Genomic DNA, 17,569 nt, shown 5'->3' on the forward strand with positions numbered 1-17,569 from the left:
TGACCCAGCAAGGTTAGGAGATAAAGTTATTGTACTATGATGGTTGTTTAATAGTAAAGAGTCTGGATACAGTTGTTTCACAAAAAGATATATTTTCATATGGCTATTTACATTTTTTCATAGTTAAAGAATATCATACAACTGATACCGTCTGAAATGTTTCATGCTTTTAAATTCTTTTCTATTTACACTTTTCTGACATATAATTAAAACTAAAATGGTTAAATACCTCGGTAATAGAAAGCAACCAGTCAACATAGCTAGTGTCTTCTCTTAAATTTGCTGGTCAACATTAGCAATAGTTACCTTAATAATAAATTATCTTTCATTTAAAAATCAGTAGTAATTTTAAACAACTCATAAATAAATCTGTGCAATTTACATGTTTAATATCCTGTGGATACTAAAAGCCTGTATGTTGTCAGATTTGCACGTTATTACTTCTTTAAATGATAAGCTTTTCCAAAGAAGAAACTGGAGAAGCTTGAAGCAATATCTGAACATTCTCTGGAGAGTTATCAAAGCTCTGCTTGCTTTACAGGGGGAGGTTCCAATTTCCGTGAGAGGGCAGTTAAAATCTGGTTGAATTTCTCATATCTCTCTGCCTGATTGACTTGTGCGCCTTTGCTGCCCCATAGCAATCGCATTTGAAATTCAGTCTTGATGATTTCACTCATTTCTTCATCTGGTTGAAACCTAATATAGACAAAACAAAACAAAACGTTTTTTTCAGTTCTGCCTAAAAACAGTGTAGAAAACAGACTGAAAACTCGCCTCATTTAAAGTAGGATCAAAATGAACTTCATCTCTCAGAACTTTTAAAAAAATCCCCCCAGGAAAAGCACAGGATCTGCTGTATATAAGGGAGGGCGGAGTCCCACTCTCACGGACCTGAGCACCTGTAGAGAAAGGGTAACAAGCTCACTAAGCCACAGCAGAGTAACATTCACATGCACAAGCCACTGTGGGTTGTGCTGTGAGAAGGAGTGTTACAAGTACCTTGTGGGCTTTTACAACTTCATTGATGTATCATGTACATGTCATGATTCACCCATTTTAGCTGCACAACCATCACCACTAGTTATAGAACACTTCTGTCACCCTAGAAAGTTCCCTCGTGTCCCTGTGCAGTCAGTCCCCATTCCTACCTCAGACCCCCACCAACCACAAATTGGCTTTTTGTTGCTGTTGTTTTTCCTTTTCTAGAAAGTTAACATAGACTTATATAATACTAGAGGCCCGGTGCACGAAATTCGTGCATGGGGGTGTTTGTCTCTCAGCCCAGCCTGTACCCTCTCCAATCTGGGACTGCTGGCTCCCAACTGCTTGCCTTCCTGATTCCCCCTAACCACTTCTGCCTGCCATCCTGATCACCCCCTAATCACTCCCCTGCCAGCCTGGTTGATGCCTAACTGCTCCCCTGCCAGCCTGATTGCCCCTAACTGCCCTCCCCTGCAGGCCTGGTCACCCCTAACTGCCCTCCCCTGTAGGCCTGGTCACCCCTAACTGCCCTTCCCTGCAGGCCTGGTCGCCCCCAACTTCCCTCCTCTGCTGGCCTGGTCACCCACAACTGCCCTCCCTTGCAGACCTGGTCCCTCCCAACTGCCCTCCCCTGCTGGCCATCTTGTGGCGGCCATCTTGTGTCCACATGGGGGCAGCCATCTTGTGTGTTGGAGTGATGGTCAATCTGCATATTACTCTTTTATTAGATAGGATAGAGGCCTGGTGCACGGGTGGGGGCCAGCTAGTTTGCCCTGAAGGGTGTCCTGGATCAGGGTGGGGGTTCCCTTGGGGCATGGGGCCACCTGGGTGAGGGGCCTGTGGTGGTTTGCAGGCCGGCCATGCCCCCTGGTTACCCAAGCGGAGGCCCTGGTATCTGGGGTTTATTTATCTTCTATAATTGAAACTTTGTAGCCTTGAGCGGAGCCAAGCCTCCTGCTCACTCTGTGGCCATTTTTGTTGGGATTTATTTATCTTCTATAATTGAAACTTTGTAGCCTTGAGTGTAGGCCTGGGCCGGCCAGGGCGGCAGGGAAGCTTGGCTTCCTCCATTGCCGGGGAAACCAAGCCTCCTGCTTGCTGCAGCTCCGTGGCTGCAGCCATCTTGGTTGGGTTAATTTGCATACTAGCTCCTGATTGGCTGGTGGGCATGGCTTGTGGGAGTAGTGGATATACGGTCAATTTGCATATTACTCTTTTATTAGATAGGATGGACTTTTGTGTCTGGCTTCTTTCGCTTGGCATGGTGTTTTTGAGATTATTCCATGTTGTTGTGTGTTATCACTAATGCATTCCTTTTTATTGTTGTATTCAGTTACATGGACATGTGACATTTTGTTTATCCGTCCACCAGTGGGTGGGCATTTGGGTTGTCCCCAGTTCTGTGTAATATATAATGTTATAAACATTCGTGTATATGTTTTTGTGTGGACATGTGCTTTTCATTTCTCTAAGAGTGGAAACACTAGGGCATATGGTAAATATATGTTTACTTTTAAGAAACTCAAACTCTTTTCCAAAATGGCTCCACCATTTTATATTCTCATCAGCAACACAAAGATTCTATTTTCTCCACAGGCTGCCAACCTTTAGTATTGTCATTCTTGCTAATGACTAATGCTTTGAACATCTTTCCAGGTAGTTACTTGTCATTCCATATCATCTCTGGTGTGTCTATTCAAATCTTGTTTGTCTTCTCATTGAGTTCTAAGAATTCCTTATATATTCTAGATATAAGTCCTTTATAGATATAGAGGGGCAAAAGAAGGTTTACAGTTGTGAGTATGCAAAACAGTTTATTCTTGTATTTATTATTATTTTCCATATGAACAACTATAAACCTCCTTTTGTTCCATCCTGTATGTTTGTCAAATATTCTCTTCTAATCTGTGCTTTGCTGTTTTACTTTGTTACCAGTGTTTTTAAAGAGCAAAATTTAAAATTTTGATTTATCAGTGTTTTCTGTTACAGTTTATGCTTTTTGTATCCTAAAAAAATCTTGGTCTAACCTAAGGTCACAATGAATTTCTCCTGTGTTTTCTTTCTTTTTTTAAAAAAAATACATTTTTAAAAATATTTTTTAATTGATTTTAGAGAGGAAGGGAGAAGGAGAAAGAGATAGAAACATTAATGATTGGAAAACACAGATATTTACATTACGATTCATAACAGTAGCAAAACTGCTACTGTTCATAACTGCTCTAAAAAAATCAATACACACAATCCTAGCTGGTTTGGCTCAGTGGATAGAGCGTCCGCCTGAGGACTAAAGGGTCCTGGGTTTGATTCCAGACAAGGGCACATGCCTGGTTGTGGGCTTGACCCCCAGTGGGGGTGTGCAGGAGGTAGTCAATCAATGATTCTCATCATTGATGTGTCTCTCTCTCTTTCTCCTCTCCTTTAGTCTCTGAAATCAATAAAAAAAATATATTTTTTAAAAAATCAGTAAACACATCCTTGGGCAAGGATAAATTTTTAAAAAATCAATTGACTATAAAAAGATTGAAAAAAAGTCAGTTGACAACTATATGTGTAAGGCTATTTCTCAACTCTTTCTCCTCTTCTATAAAAGAGAATTATCTGGTCTACTTAAGGCCAAGGATGCTTAGTCAACTCTTAGGTGAAATCTCTAGCCAAAGAGTCACACAAGCATGTGGTTCTCATCCTTATTTATTTTTTCTTTTGAGAGAGAGAAACACCGATACAAGCAAAATATTGATTGCCTACCTCCTGCACACCCCGACCTGGGATTGAGCCCGCAGTCTGGGCATGTGCCCTGACAGGAATCGAACCAGCAACATGTTGGTGCATGGGAGGACACCAAGTCAACTGAGCCACACTGGCCAGGGCCCTCATCCCCGATTATTGCTGGAGTACTGCGCTCTGTCATTAAATATATTCCCACCATCTAGATCAGAGGATCTTAGTGGATAATAGATAATTTTTAGTCCATCTTTCCCTGTGATGCCAGAATATCTTAGACAGATAACCAACCAGAGGCCAGGTGACAACTTCCATTCATTCAGTTAATATGCTTTGAGCCCCTACCCTGGGCTGGGTGCTGGGGATATGATGGTGAGCAAATATCTACCCTTAGTGGGTTCACAGTCAGGCCCAGCAATGGGAACTTGCTATGTAAACCTGTAGCAGGATCAACCGAGAAATACCATCAGATACCTTTAAAGTAATTTGCTATAGAACAACTTCAAGCACACTTTTGGCTTAGGCACCATCCAATGTAATACATTTATTGGCTTTATATAAGCAGGCACTGTACTATCTGGTGAATTATGTGCTTTTACTGTTTGAATTCTACACTGCTAACCTTGGAGAACTTTCTGAGGAAAAAAATGAAACAGTTATATAACGCTTACACCTATATCAGGCACAGTGCAAACTGTTTAGTCCTAACTTCTGGTTCTGAGGTGACAGCTTTGTTTTAGGATGAAATAATAAACCTCTCTCACCCCATTAAGTTCTTAACCTTGTGGATCAAACTGTTGGCTCCTGAAGAATTTACAAAATTATCTAGTGAGGATGAGAAAATAGTCGACCCTGATAACTGCCTCAGTCAAGTCCTTGTTCTTGCATTTGCTTCCTAAATGGTCTTTTTGCCTTTAAGCCCTCAGCCCTCCCACCGTCCTCCACATAAACACCAGATTTGAGGCACGAATGTGACCATGTGATGGCACCCTCCCACCTTTCCCTGGCTCTTCTTCAGCCACAGACGTATATGGAAGGCCGCCCACTTCCTTCTTCAGCCTGGTTGGCCGTTCCTTAAGACACACTTTACACTAACCCAAACCCAAGTACTTGTGTTTTGTACTTTCCCCAAGCTCTTCTAGTGCCTTTGCTCGTGTTGGACTCTTCCGTGCTAAGAGCAGGGAGCTCCGTTCGCAGCGTGACTGAGAAGAAATAGGCATGCAGGTAAATGAAGTCAAATAAAACTCTGACTCCTTAGGTTGGCCCATTATTAGAGGTAGGCAAGCTGACCAATTCTTTCTTGACCTTTTCTGTTTATTCTATGCCAATGACTCAACAGAATACATACAAAGAAGAGAGAAGCAGGATCCTTAAGTCAGTTAAGAATTAAGAGGAAGTAATAAGCAATCATGGAGAAAACAGAATTCCCATGCCTCACTGGGAATTTCCTACTTGGTCTTTTCTAATTGAGAACATCCATGCTTTTTTATCCCTTCATTCCAGTGACGATTCCGAGTAGACAGCAGCTTATAAAAAGCAGCTCTTACCTTCCAGGATCCTCTCGGCATTCATCCGGTAACTGTGTGCAGCCTCTGCCATGCGTCGGGCTGTTGTCAAATGGTTCATCATAATCTCACAGCTTTCGTTATTTTTTTCCCACGTGTCAGTTCCTTCAAAAATGACAGCCTGTCGTTCCATTAAAGTCACAAGAGGCATCAGCAGGGGGACTGATATATTGTTTGGGAGGACGCACGTGGACTCTGAAAAACAAGGGATAACATTTTTTTCCAGATCATTTTTTTCTCCCAAAGTTAAGATGGTGAGGTAGGAGAATCCTAGTCCCACCTCCTCCCTGGACACATTAAATCTGCAGCTAAATATGGAATAACTTCCTCGGGAAAAAGGAACTCCTACAAATCAGGCCAATGAGAGAGGCCCACATAGAAGCATGTAGGAGAGGCTGGGACACAGTCTCATCATAAACCCCAAGCCTGGTACAGCGACCCACAGTCCGGAGGGAACTCAAAACCCAGAGCTTCTCCCTGAGGAGACAGGGGTTTGAACCCCACATTGGGCACCCCAACTTCTAAGACCTGTGCTGAGAGTCAAGTCTTCAAAAGGTCTAGCTTTAAAAACCAATGGAGCTCAAGTCCATGAGACCTAGAGACTATAATGATCTGAGAAATAGCTCTTAAAGGGTTCACATGCTCTGAGTCACCTGCCCCGCGCTCAGCGAGAGGGTTGTCATGTAATTTAGTCACATCTACGGGCCTGCTAGCGGACAGGCACCATCTGCACACTCTGCCTCACTCTAGCCAGTGGGTGCCTCTTTATTTTTAAAATACTAGGCTCCTCCTCCTTTTCCTTCTCTTTTTTTCTTCCTTTCAATCTTCACCCAAGGATATTTTTTATTGATTTGAGAGAAACAGCGATTGGTTGTCTCCCTTACGTGCCCCGACACCCTGGGTATGTGCCCCAACCAGGAATTGAACCCAGCCCCTCTTGGTGTATGAGATGACGCTCTGACCAACCGAGCTACACTGGCCAGGGCTTCTCTTTTTCCTGTGGGAGCCATTGATAAGCTCCTCCTCAGCTTTGCTCCAGCTCACCGGTCTCTCTCAAGAAGGAGCTCACATCCTTGTCTGGCACCGATGCTTACGGCTGCTGCCAGGGGACACCTCCACGTTGCCAGGCCCTGGTGGCCAGTGGGAATATGCCCATGGGCGCCACAGGACGGTAACCGATGGAGAAGGAGTTCTTAAACAGCTGCTGCCCCCACAGCACAGCGAGAGGCAACAGTGGCCAAGGAGCTTATCGTCCTAACCGCAGCCGGAGAGGCAGGTTTTCCTTAAAGACACATCTGGGGGTTGATGGTAAGCCTTTGCAGAGACCTCAGAGGGTGGGCACTGCTTCGTGCTCTCCCCCTGCTGTGGACTAGAGCACCGTATCTCCCAGGGGAGCTTTTACATGTAGCCGGTGCCCTGGTTTTTGCAGCCGCCACCCAAGGAATTCTCCCTGATCACGTGACTCAGGGGACATTGTGTTCTTGGGTCCCATTGGATTGTAATAATTGGAGAGGGAGTGCTTGGCAGGCTCCCCCTTCCCTGCCCAGAGAAGCCTGGGAAACAGCCCCGTCTTTCTGTGAAAGAGGCCGATTTACTTGTCCTGGAGCTTCACCCTGAGGGATAGGTTTCGGGTATGGCACACGACTAGGAGGTGTTCTCCGGGAACGCAGGCTGGTGCATAATACCTTTGCACTCTCTAATATGTCCATACTACCCAAAGCAAACTACAGATTCAGTGCAATCCTTATAAAATTCCTATTTTTCACAGCAATAGAACAAACAATCCTAAAATTTGTATGGAACCAAAAAAGACACCAAAAAGCCAAAGCAATCTTGAGAAAGAACAAAGGTGGAAGCATCATGCTCCCTGATTTTAAACTACATTACAAAACGATAGTAAGGAAAACAGTATGGTATTGGCATAAAAAAAGCCACCGCAGACACACAGAGAAAGGAATAGAAAGAGAAAGCAGAAATAAACTTGCACACAGATGATCAATTAATTTACAGCACAGGAGCCAATATTCATACAATGGGGAAAGGACAGTCTTCAATAAATGGTGCTGGGAAAACTGGACAGCCACATGCAAAAGAATGAAACTCGACCACTATCTCACTCCATACAGAAATTAATTCAAAATGGGTTAAAGACTTACATGTAAGACCTAAGACCATACAACTCTTAGGAGAACACGTAGGTGGTAAGCTCCTTGGTACTGGGTTTGGTGATGTGTTTTTGAATCTGACACCAAAAGCAAAGGCAACAAAAGCAAAACTAAACAAGTGAGACGCCATCAAACTAAAAATTCTGCACAGCAAAGGAAACCATCAACAAAATGAAAAGTCAGCCTACAGAATGAGAGGAAATATTTGCAAATCATATATCTGATAAGGGATTAATATCCAAAATACTATATAAAGAACTTACAGAACTCAATAGCAAAAAGACAAAAAAAAACAAAAAACCACCAATCTGATTTAAAAAATAGGCAGAGGACCTGACTGAATTTTTTTATAAAAAAGATACAGATGATCAAGGGATACATGCTTGGAAAGAATGCTATCCTCCATTCGGGACAACATGAATCCTGCAGGTAACTCCGGGGCTCAGAACATGCCCTGCTCAATGCTTTGACCAAACCAGAGCAGACACAACCTGTGGTCCTACAGGCACCTATGGGGCAGCTTAGCTGACCAAGCGCTCACCTCGGCCTTCGTGCAGAGTTTTGCTGAATGGCTTCAGTTGCTTCTCGTAGAGGATGGCGGTTTGGGTGTACTGGCGCCGCAGGGCAGTCCACGTTTCTTCTAGCCTTGTAATCTGGAAGAAAGAAAGGTGTTACTAGTTTGTAAAAGGTCCTTTTTCAAAATGACTTTAACATTTTTTAAATATGTTTTTATTGATTTTAGAGAGACAGGAAAGGAGAGGGGGAGAGAGAGAAACATCGATGTAAGAAACATCGACCCGCTGCCTCCTGCACACCCCCTAGTGGGGATGTGCCCATAACCCGGGCATGTGCCCCGACGGGGAAGCAAACCAGCAGCCTTTGGTGCATGGGATGACGCTCAACCAACTGAGCCACACTGGCCAGGGCTAAAGCGACCTTCTTGCTTAAATTTTAGAATAGATGATGCACATGTTAAAAAAGTCAAAGCAGTTGAAAGGAGTGTACAGAGAAAAGTTAATCCCCCACTCTTGTCTTTGTCTGCATTGCTCTGAAGGCCCATCCCACGGACAACTCCTCTCATCAATTTCTTGTATGTGTACGTATGTCTGTGTAAACACACACACTCTACTTGCAAATAAATGCACGTCATACTACACATATTTTTTGTTCCTTATTTGGAAATCTCTCATATAAGTACATAAAAAACCAGCATAGAACAGCCTTATTTTGTTAAACTTCTGTATTATGTTCCACTTTAAGGATACACTACATTTTAACCAGCCTCCAGTTTTCAATTACAAAATCCCTCGTGAAGATTTTGCAAATGTGCACATGTGTGAAAATACGTGGAGGATAAGTGTCCAGAAGTGGAACTACCGGGTCAAGGAGTGCATGCATTTTAAAGGTGGAAAGGAGCTGCCAGCTGTCTTCCCTGGAGGTTGCACCGAGGAGACGCTGTAGGGATGCGGGGGCCAGCATTTTCATGTAACTCTTAAGTAGGAACGTCTGAGACACAGGGGACTGCCCAGGCCATGTGCTGCCACCTCTCATTCCTTCACATTTCTTTTGGAATAATGTAGTCAACACCAACATGGGCTCCTGACTCTGACTGCCCTAAGACAGACGGTCCCCCACTCACCATGACACCGCAGGCCTAAGTGTCTGAAGTTTCTACGTGAAGCCAGGAGGGAGGAAGGGCGCTAATATCTAGGGAACGAGCACCAACTCAGGTATCTGAGGAATTTCATCTATTCCTCGCAATACCCTATGAAGCAGGTATTTTGGCCTCATGTTACAGATCAGAAACCGGAAGCGATGAGGGTGCTTGCTTGAGGTAGCGCAGCTGGTAAGGGACAGAGCCGAGCTTCATTTTACTGGCCTCTCAGAGCGCCTGTGTGTTCCAAGTGAAAGGGGAGCAGGGACCACACCAGCAGATTTTCTGAGAAGGAAAGGATGTGGGCTGGTCTTCCTCTGGCCACCCACCACGCTGCCCTCTCCCCCCACACCTCCTGCTCTTCCTCAGCCTCAAGCTTCTCCTTTCTGAAAGAGCCCTTGTCTCCAGGCCAAGCCCATCTGCTGGATGCTCTCCTGGTACGAGACGCTGGGAGAGAAAGTGGCCGTGCGGCTACAGTACAGCGGCAGGTTTGGATGGTGAGACACAGACGTGATGTGATTCCTCTGGGGTTTCCCCTGGGTCTACCACTTCCCTCCCCAAACAGTGCTGACTCACGGGGCCCTGAGCACCTGGAGGCTGTCCCCTCATCGCTGAGGTGCCCCAGAAGGGGAGGGCGCCGCCTACAGAGGCCTGGTAACATGCTCTGGGATAAGTCCCTGACCGCGGAGTTTGATGTCATGGACAGCAGCCATGTAATGCCACAAAACACCCCCTTTACCACTCTCTGAGGGAGCTCTGGGCTGGAGGGCTACTCACACAGCTTAGCTTGTTGGCTCGGCTCTCAAAATTGTATGCAGGTTCGGATAAAGAGAAAATAAATCTCATGCCAACTGAAAGCACCTGAATGAAAAATTAGAACTCCTGATACTGCGGAGGCCAGTATATCATGAAAATATGGCTGAGCCTGCCTATTCCCAGCGTCAGCCCTACCAAATCCCAGGGAATCTAAAGAAGTTTGTAAACTCTTGGAATATTACGTTCTAATTGGAACTGACACCCCCTCCCCAATGTTCTTGATGAAAGAACCAAGTTGTTCAACTTCTTGTTTCTAAGGTGACCTTGCTTTAAGCAGGAAATCATGTTCCTAACAAGCCCCACAGGACACGTGTCCGTAGCTGCCTTCCCAGGGGCGATGCTGGGTGTCAGTGAGGGCCCGGGGTGTCCAGGGCGATTGGGCTCTGAACAGCCATGCTGGATGGCGAGAGGTTTTGGGTTCCTGTTTGCAGACGGGGCTTACAGGGCTGCAGAGGGGGTCCCCTATGCACCTAGGGCCGCAGAACACAGCCGGGAAGCGGGATCTGCGCGAGCAAGGCCACAGGACCATGCTCCTCTATGCGGTCCGTTTGATTTCAAACACAGGTTTTCAGTTTTGATACTCATCCTAAAAACAGCCCGTCAAAGCAGATACATTCAAAGCGCCCGATTTCAGAAACTCTAACTAGGGAGCTATATGGCAGATGGTCCAGAAATCTGGAGTCTTTAATAAGAGAGGCTGTTTTAGGTAACCTGAGGAACATTCTAGGAGATGAAGCACTCTAGGGATTCTCAGATGTAAGCTCCCCACACGGCTGTTTTCCAGTCATTGTCCCAGACTGCCCGCACGCTTGGTGATCAGAGGGACGCAGTCTCTCCCTTACCCGGCACACCTGCGCCAGACACATCATCCAGGTTGGTTCTTCAGGAACCTGATCTTGAGGGTGACTCTTCTTATTGTGCATCAGAGAGAAAGGGTGGGCTTTCGGCCATTACCCACTGTTTTTAAAAATAGGACCCTATTCTTGGTTGCCCCCTAATCAAAACAGCTTTCACTACAATTCCACTTACCTTTTGAGACTGACTGACGCCCTCTGGGTTTGCGAAGCATGGGCTCGCAAACAGGAAGTACACACAGGCCCGCGGGGCTGCACGAAGCAAGTGGAAACGTACCTGTGGCATCTCCAGGGCTTTCATGATGGCCGAGAAAGAATAGAGGTCTCCCATGGAGTCTTTCAGTTCCACCGCCACCTGGATGATCCGGTTGAGGGTGGCTGCTCGGTCCTCCAAAGTGCCCGTGCAGCCCAGAATGTCCACTGCAATGCCGATGGCCATGGTGCTGTGTCTGCGAGGGAGGAGATCAATGGTCAGCCCCAGGGTCAACAGGACGAGGAGGAGATGAAACCAAACCAGCTAGGAAACAGATTGGCTTTGCATCATGTGCTGCTCTTGCCCTGAGATGTGCTGGTAGCTCAGAAAGTTTGGCTGTGATTTCTCCGGAGACCACCCCACAGGCTGACTGCAGCGGGACCGCACAGGCCTCAGAGAGGGCACTACGCAGAGTCCAAAGGACAGATGCCCAGAACCTGGCCTTGTTGAAGAGGGCCCTCCTCCGGCGAAGTGCACGGGCTCCTTGTACCTTCCGCCATGAGAGATCCAAGGAGATACCAGGTCCCCCCAACACACCGGGGACCCCCTCCTCAGGGAAGCATTGGGCCATTTCCGCCGAGGCCCCTGCATGGGAAATGGAAAGGACAGAAAAATGAGAGAATATGCTTGATCCAGGACGACGACAAGGGTGTCAGAACAAAGGGAGGAACGAGGAGCTAAGAAGAGAGTGTCTGCGGCTCTGGTCAAGAGGCCAGAAAGTGAGTGGGGATGTGGACAAAGACGGAACAGTGGACTGGCAGGATGTCCCCATAAGGTCAGGCTCTAAGAAAATGGAAATCTTGTTTGTATTTGCCAACAATGCAACTATATAGGTTGACCTCACAGACCCAGGACAGGAAGCAGTGTGATTTTTTCTCTACATGACAATGAGGCTCAAAGAGAATCTCCATGAGGAGTCACACAGAGTCTCCATGGGGCTGATGTGATGGGATTACACAGAGTCTCCATGGGCTGATGAGGGGTCACACACAGTCTCTATGGGCTGATGAGGGGTCACACAGAGTCTCCATGGGCTGATGAGGGGTCACACACAGTCTCTATGGGCTGATGAGGGGTCACACACAGTCTCCATGGGCTGATGAGGGGTCACACAGAGTCTCCATGGGCTGATGAGGGGTCACACACAGTCTCTATGGGCTGATGAGGGGTCACACACAGTCTCTATGGGCTGATGAGGGGTCACACACAGTCTCCATGGGCTGATGAGGGGTCACACAGAGTCTCCATGGGCTGATGAGGGGTCACACACAGTCTCCATGGGCTGATGAGGGGTCACACAGAGTCTCCATGGGCTGATGAGGGGTCACACACAGTCTCCATGGGCTGATGAGGGGTCACACACAGTCTCCATGGGCTGATGAGGGGTCACACACAGTCTCCATGGGCTGATGAGGGGTCACACACAGTCTCCATGGGCTGATGAGGGGTCACACACAGTCTCCATGGGCTGATGAGGGGTCACACAGAGTCTCCATGGGCTGATGAGGGGTCACACACAGTCTCTATGGGCTGATGAGGGGTCACACAGAGTCTCCATGGGCTGATGTGATGATGGGTCATAGTCTCCATGGGGCTGATGTGATGGGTCACAGAGTCTCCATGGGCTGATGAGGGGGTCACAGAGTCTCCATGGGGCTGATGAGGGGTCACACAGAGTCTCCATGGGCTGATGAGGGGTCACACAGAGTCTCCATGGGCTGATGAGGGGTCACACACAGTCTCCATGGGCTGATGAGGGGTCACAGAGTCTCCATGGGCTGATGAGGGGTCACACACAGTCTCCATGGGCTGATGAGGGGTCACACACAGTCTCCATGGGCTGATGAGGAGTCACACAGAGTCTCCATGGGGCTGATGAGGGGTCACACAGAGTCTCCATGGGCTGATGAGGGGTCACACAGAGTCTCCATGGGCTGATGAGGGGTCACACACAGTCTCCATGGGCTGATGAGGGGTCACACACAGTCTCCATGGGCTGATGAGGGGTCACACACAGTCTCCATGGGCTGATGAGGGGTCACACACAGTCTCCATGGGCTGATGAGGGGTCACACACAGTCTCCATGGGCTGATGAGGGGTCACACACAGTCTCCATGGGCTGATGAGGGGTCACACACAGTCTCCATGGGCTGATGAGGGGTCACACACAGTCTCTATGGGCTGATGAGGGGTCACACAGAGTCTCCATGGGCTGATGTGATGATGGGTCATAGTCTCCATGGGGCTGATGTGATGGGTCACAGAGTCTCCATGGGCTGATGAGGGGGTCACAGAGTCTCCATGGGGCTGATGAGGGGTCACACAGAGTCTCCATGGGCTGATGAGGGGTCACACAGAGTCTCCATGGGCTGATGAGGGGTCACACACAGTCTCCATGGGCTGATGAGGGGTCACAGAGTCTCCATGGGCTGATGAGGGGTCACACACAGTCTCCATGGGCTGATGAGGGGTCACACACAGTCTCCATGGGCTGATGAGGAGTCACACAGAGTCTCCATGGGGCTGATGAGGGGTCACACAGAGTCTCCATGGGCTGATGAGGGGTCACACAGAGTCTCCATGGGCTGATGAGGGGTCACACACAGTCTCCATGGGCTGATGAGGGGTCACACACAGTCTCCATGGGCTGATGAGGGGTCACACACAGTCTCCATGGGCTGATGAGGAGTCACACAGAGTCTCCATGGGGCTGATGAGGGGTCACACAGAGTCTCCATGGGCTGATGAGGGGTCACACAGAGTCTCCATGGGCTGATGAGGGGTCACACACAGTCTCCATGGGCTGATGAGGGGTCACACAGAGTCTCCATGGGGCTGATGTGATGGGTCACACAGAGTCTCCATGGGGCTGATGAGGGGTCACACACAGTCTCCATGGGCTGATGAGGGGTCACACAGAGTCTCCATGGGCTGATGAGGGGTCACACACAGTCTCTATGGGCTGATGAGGGGTCACACAGAGTCTCCATGGGCTGATGAGGGGTCACAGAGTCTCCATGGGCTGAAGTGATGGGTCACAGTCTCCATGGGGCTGATGTGATGGGTCACAGAGTCTCCATGGGCTGAAGTGATGGGTCACAGAGTCTCCATGGGCTGAAGTGATGGGTCACAGAGTCTCCATGGGCTGATGTGATGGGTCACAGTCTCCATGGGGCTGATGTGATGGGTCACAGTCTCCATGGGGCTGATGTGATGGGTCACACAGAGTCTCCATGGGCTGATGAGGGGGTCACAGAGAGTCTCCTATTGGTGGCAGGCAGCACAGACTGAAGTCCCTTTCCTTCCCTCTGAAAATCAGGGTTGTGGAGTTGACTGCACTGGGCCAGAATGGCCTCAATTACATTTCTTCCAGGCTGATACAAGTGCTGGAGGTGAAGCCCCAATTTATAGTATGGTTACTAAGATACTCATGTTTGAAAGTCTGGGGCCACTTTGTCCTGAAAGCTCACAGCTGAGGATGCCACTCCAAGGCCATGCTGCTGTCTTGTGCCCACAGGTGTGGGACCCTCTCGCTTTCCTTGGGCAAAGGGTGGCATGATTCACCTCATGCCTAGCATTACTAGTTTCCCTTGTTGGCCAAAGTCCCGCCTAGGAAAACATCTTAGAAGATTTATTTGAGCCAAACTGATGGCAACGGCCGGGAAGCGAAATTTCAATGGATTGAGAAAATGCTACAGAGAATGGACAGTTTTGCATCTTATTGTATACATTAAACTCAAAGGAGGAGGTGTAAGAGGGGTTACATGAAATCCACTGGTGGTAGATTAGGGCGGCAGGAGAACGCAAAGCAGGGCAATCACCGGGATTAGATAAAAAGCAAAACTGAGAGGCACATGCTTCTCTTACATTGGTGGGTATGAGATAGTTGGCATTTACAGCACAGAGAGATGGTATGTGGGCAACAAGATAACATTGTGGTCTCCTGCTCTGGTGCCAGGGGTTGTGCCTTTGAGGGGTCGGGAAAAGAAAATTACTCTGACATTTCAAAGGTATGTTATCTTAGATGCACAACAATAAAAACTTCCAAGGTAACCGCTGACCTTTGTCAAAAAGCTACAGGCTTAGGATGTGACTACCCACTCTGACCCGCTTTTAGTTAGGAATTTTTATGGTCAGACCATCCTGTGTGGCTCCTTTAGGTCTCTGGGTGTGTAAGGCCGCCACTGAGCTCATCCTCCTCCACACTCCTTTTCGTCCACACGCTAATGTTGGTTATATAAGTAACGAGCCCTGCCCTAGCCAGTTTGGCTCAGTGGATAGAGTGTTGGCCAGTGGACTGGCGAGTCCTAGGTTTGATTCCGGTCAAGGGCATGTACCTCGGTTGCAGGCTCGATCCCCGGCACCTCGTGCAGGAGGTAACACAATTGATGTGTCTCTCTCACATCAATGTTTTTCTCTCTCTCCCTCCTTTCCACGCTCTCTAAAAATCAATGGAAAAATATCCTTGAGTGAGGATTAACAAAAAATAAAAATAAATAAAAAGTCAGTAACGACCTCTGCCGTCTGTGTTTGTACATACTCAGGGTGGGGCAAAAGTAGTTACGCCGTTGTGAGTACGCAAAACCGAGTTTTGGCTTATGTCATTTATTAATTATTGTGTTATTTTCCATAGAACAACTGGAAACCTCCTTTTGCCCACCCTGTAGGCATGTGTGCTGCTTACTCGCAGTGTGGCCTTAGAGTGTTATCTGACTGCTCCATGCCTCAATTTCTTCATCTGTAAAATGGGGACAAGAGCAATTGTGAGAAAGAGAGACTGTGTGCGGGTACAGAAATAATCCAAGTGCCTGGCACTGGCAGGCACCCAGCGAAAAGTACTTGTTACTCATTATGCTGAGTGAAATAAGCCAGTCAATGAAAGACAAATACCACATGATCTCACTCATTTGGGGATAATGAAAAACAGTATAAACTGATGAACAAAAAGATAGATACAGAGGCAGTAAAGCATCAAACAGACTGTCAAATTACAGCGGGAAGTTTAGGGAGAGGTGGGGGAAATAAGAGATCAACTGAAGGACTTGTATGCATGCATATAAGAGTAACCAACGGATGCAAAACATTGGGGGGGTGAGGGCATGTATGGGAGTGGGGTGGGGGGGGAATGGTAAGATATGTACACATATAATACCTTAATAAAAAAAATTTAAAAAAAAAAGTACTTGTTACTACGATGATCTCTACGGGTACATCTTCCCCTCTGTGTCTTGGTCTATTTTTGCCTGACTCTTTTTCTTTATCTCCTTCCTGCTTTCTTGCCTTTCTTAGTTAATGGACCCTAACAGAATTAAAGCCTATTTTTATCATCTGTTGTTTACTGAAGAGTTTTGTTACCATTTGCAAAAAGTTAAGGTTGAGCCAAACATCTTAGATGTTTCTTTTAACAAATAGTAAACTAATGTTTCATGTTGCATTTAGTCTATTTTTTATTCAGTGTTCCCCCCACCCTATGTTTTAATAGCCCTTAATAAAAGACATATTTTCTACTTCTTTAAGACCTGGCATTACACCAGTGGTTAATTGGCTAACTCTATCCATTCATTCAACCAGCATTTGCCTAAAACCTCCTGCGTGCACCGCTATGGGAAAGACACTCGCCTGCAGCGTCGGCTCCAGGGGCCACAGGGGCCGGCTGCAGGGGCACTGACTGTTATACGAAGGATATGTCCACGCAGTGGGCCTGGAATGGGTGAAGTGGTAAATTAAGAAATAAAGGGTGGTTTCGTATTTGATTCTGAAACACAGGAAGATGATGTAATTTGGCCTTCCAGGGCCACTATACCCTTGACCTTTATTTAAACACATTGTAATGAAGAAACCCACTCCCCAGACCCACAGGCTAGCTCTGGGCAGGAAACAAGAACTCAGTGAGAGCACAGGCAAGCGGCAATCAGGAGAAAGAGGAAATGGATGTAGACGGATGAGAGTAGAAGTCTGAAAATAGCCAAAGGAGAAGCCCCAAGCCTGCCAACCTCAGCCTGGGCCCCATGTCCAACACACCTAATGAAACCAGTCAGAGGAGGCCTGGAGCGTGGGGAGTTTCAGACTGAAAAATGTGCCACGTGAGAAAGGGGGAAGTTGGTGGCACCGCTCAATTCTGTTGAAGCCGTGACCACTGAGCCCAGACAGCAACAGAGAAGTTAGTGGACCTGAGACGCCAGGCCCTGGACTTGGGGAGGGAAGAGGACACCAGGAGAGAGAGGATAGAATCTAGAAAAATCTGATCAGAAAAGTAAAAAAATTCAGAAGTCAGACCTACGATTGCCCAATGGCATTCGACCATAAGGATGCCTGAACAAAGTCAGCATTTCTGGTCTCCTGCCTCCCAGAAGTCTCCCATTCGGGTTCTGGCGTCTTCTATTGGACGCATCTGTGGCTGTGAAGCCGAAACAACAGCGGCATGGAGCCATCTCATCTGCTTTGTAGCAGGTACCCCTGAAGGCAGTGGTGTGGACTCCCCGGGCCACCTGAAGGCGGTGCTTCCTCTCTAGGGCTGACATCCTGGACCACATTGCCCACGGGCCACGTGTGGCTCCTT

The 17,569-nt window shown here is 47.5% G+C and overlaps 1 protein-coding gene across 1 annotated transcript in view; it reads right to left on the reverse strand.

Moving 5' to 3' along the window:
• Positions 1-6: 6 nt before the first annotated feature.
• BCAR3 (BCAR3 adaptor protein, NSP family member) overlaps positions 7-17,569 on the reverse strand; it is a 109,963-nt gene continuing 92,400 nt past the window's right edge. The window contains 5 exon segments of the mRNA XM_080655662.1: positions 7-696; positions 5,250-5,253; positions 5,256-5,462; positions 7,974-8,085; positions 11,034-11,205. Of these exon segments, the coding sequence (XP_080511788.1) occupies positions 519-696; positions 5,250-5,253; positions 5,256-5,462; positions 7,974-8,085; positions 11,034-11,205 (673 nt within the window). The 3' untranslated portion in view covers positions 7-518.

The sequence above is a fragment of the Plecotus auritus genome, assembly GCF_963455305.1.
Source record: "Plecotus auritus genome assembly, chromosome: 2".
Classification (NCBI taxonomy): domain Eukaryota; kingdom Metazoa; phylum Chordata; class Mammalia; order Chiroptera; family Vespertilionidae; genus Plecotus; species Plecotus auritus.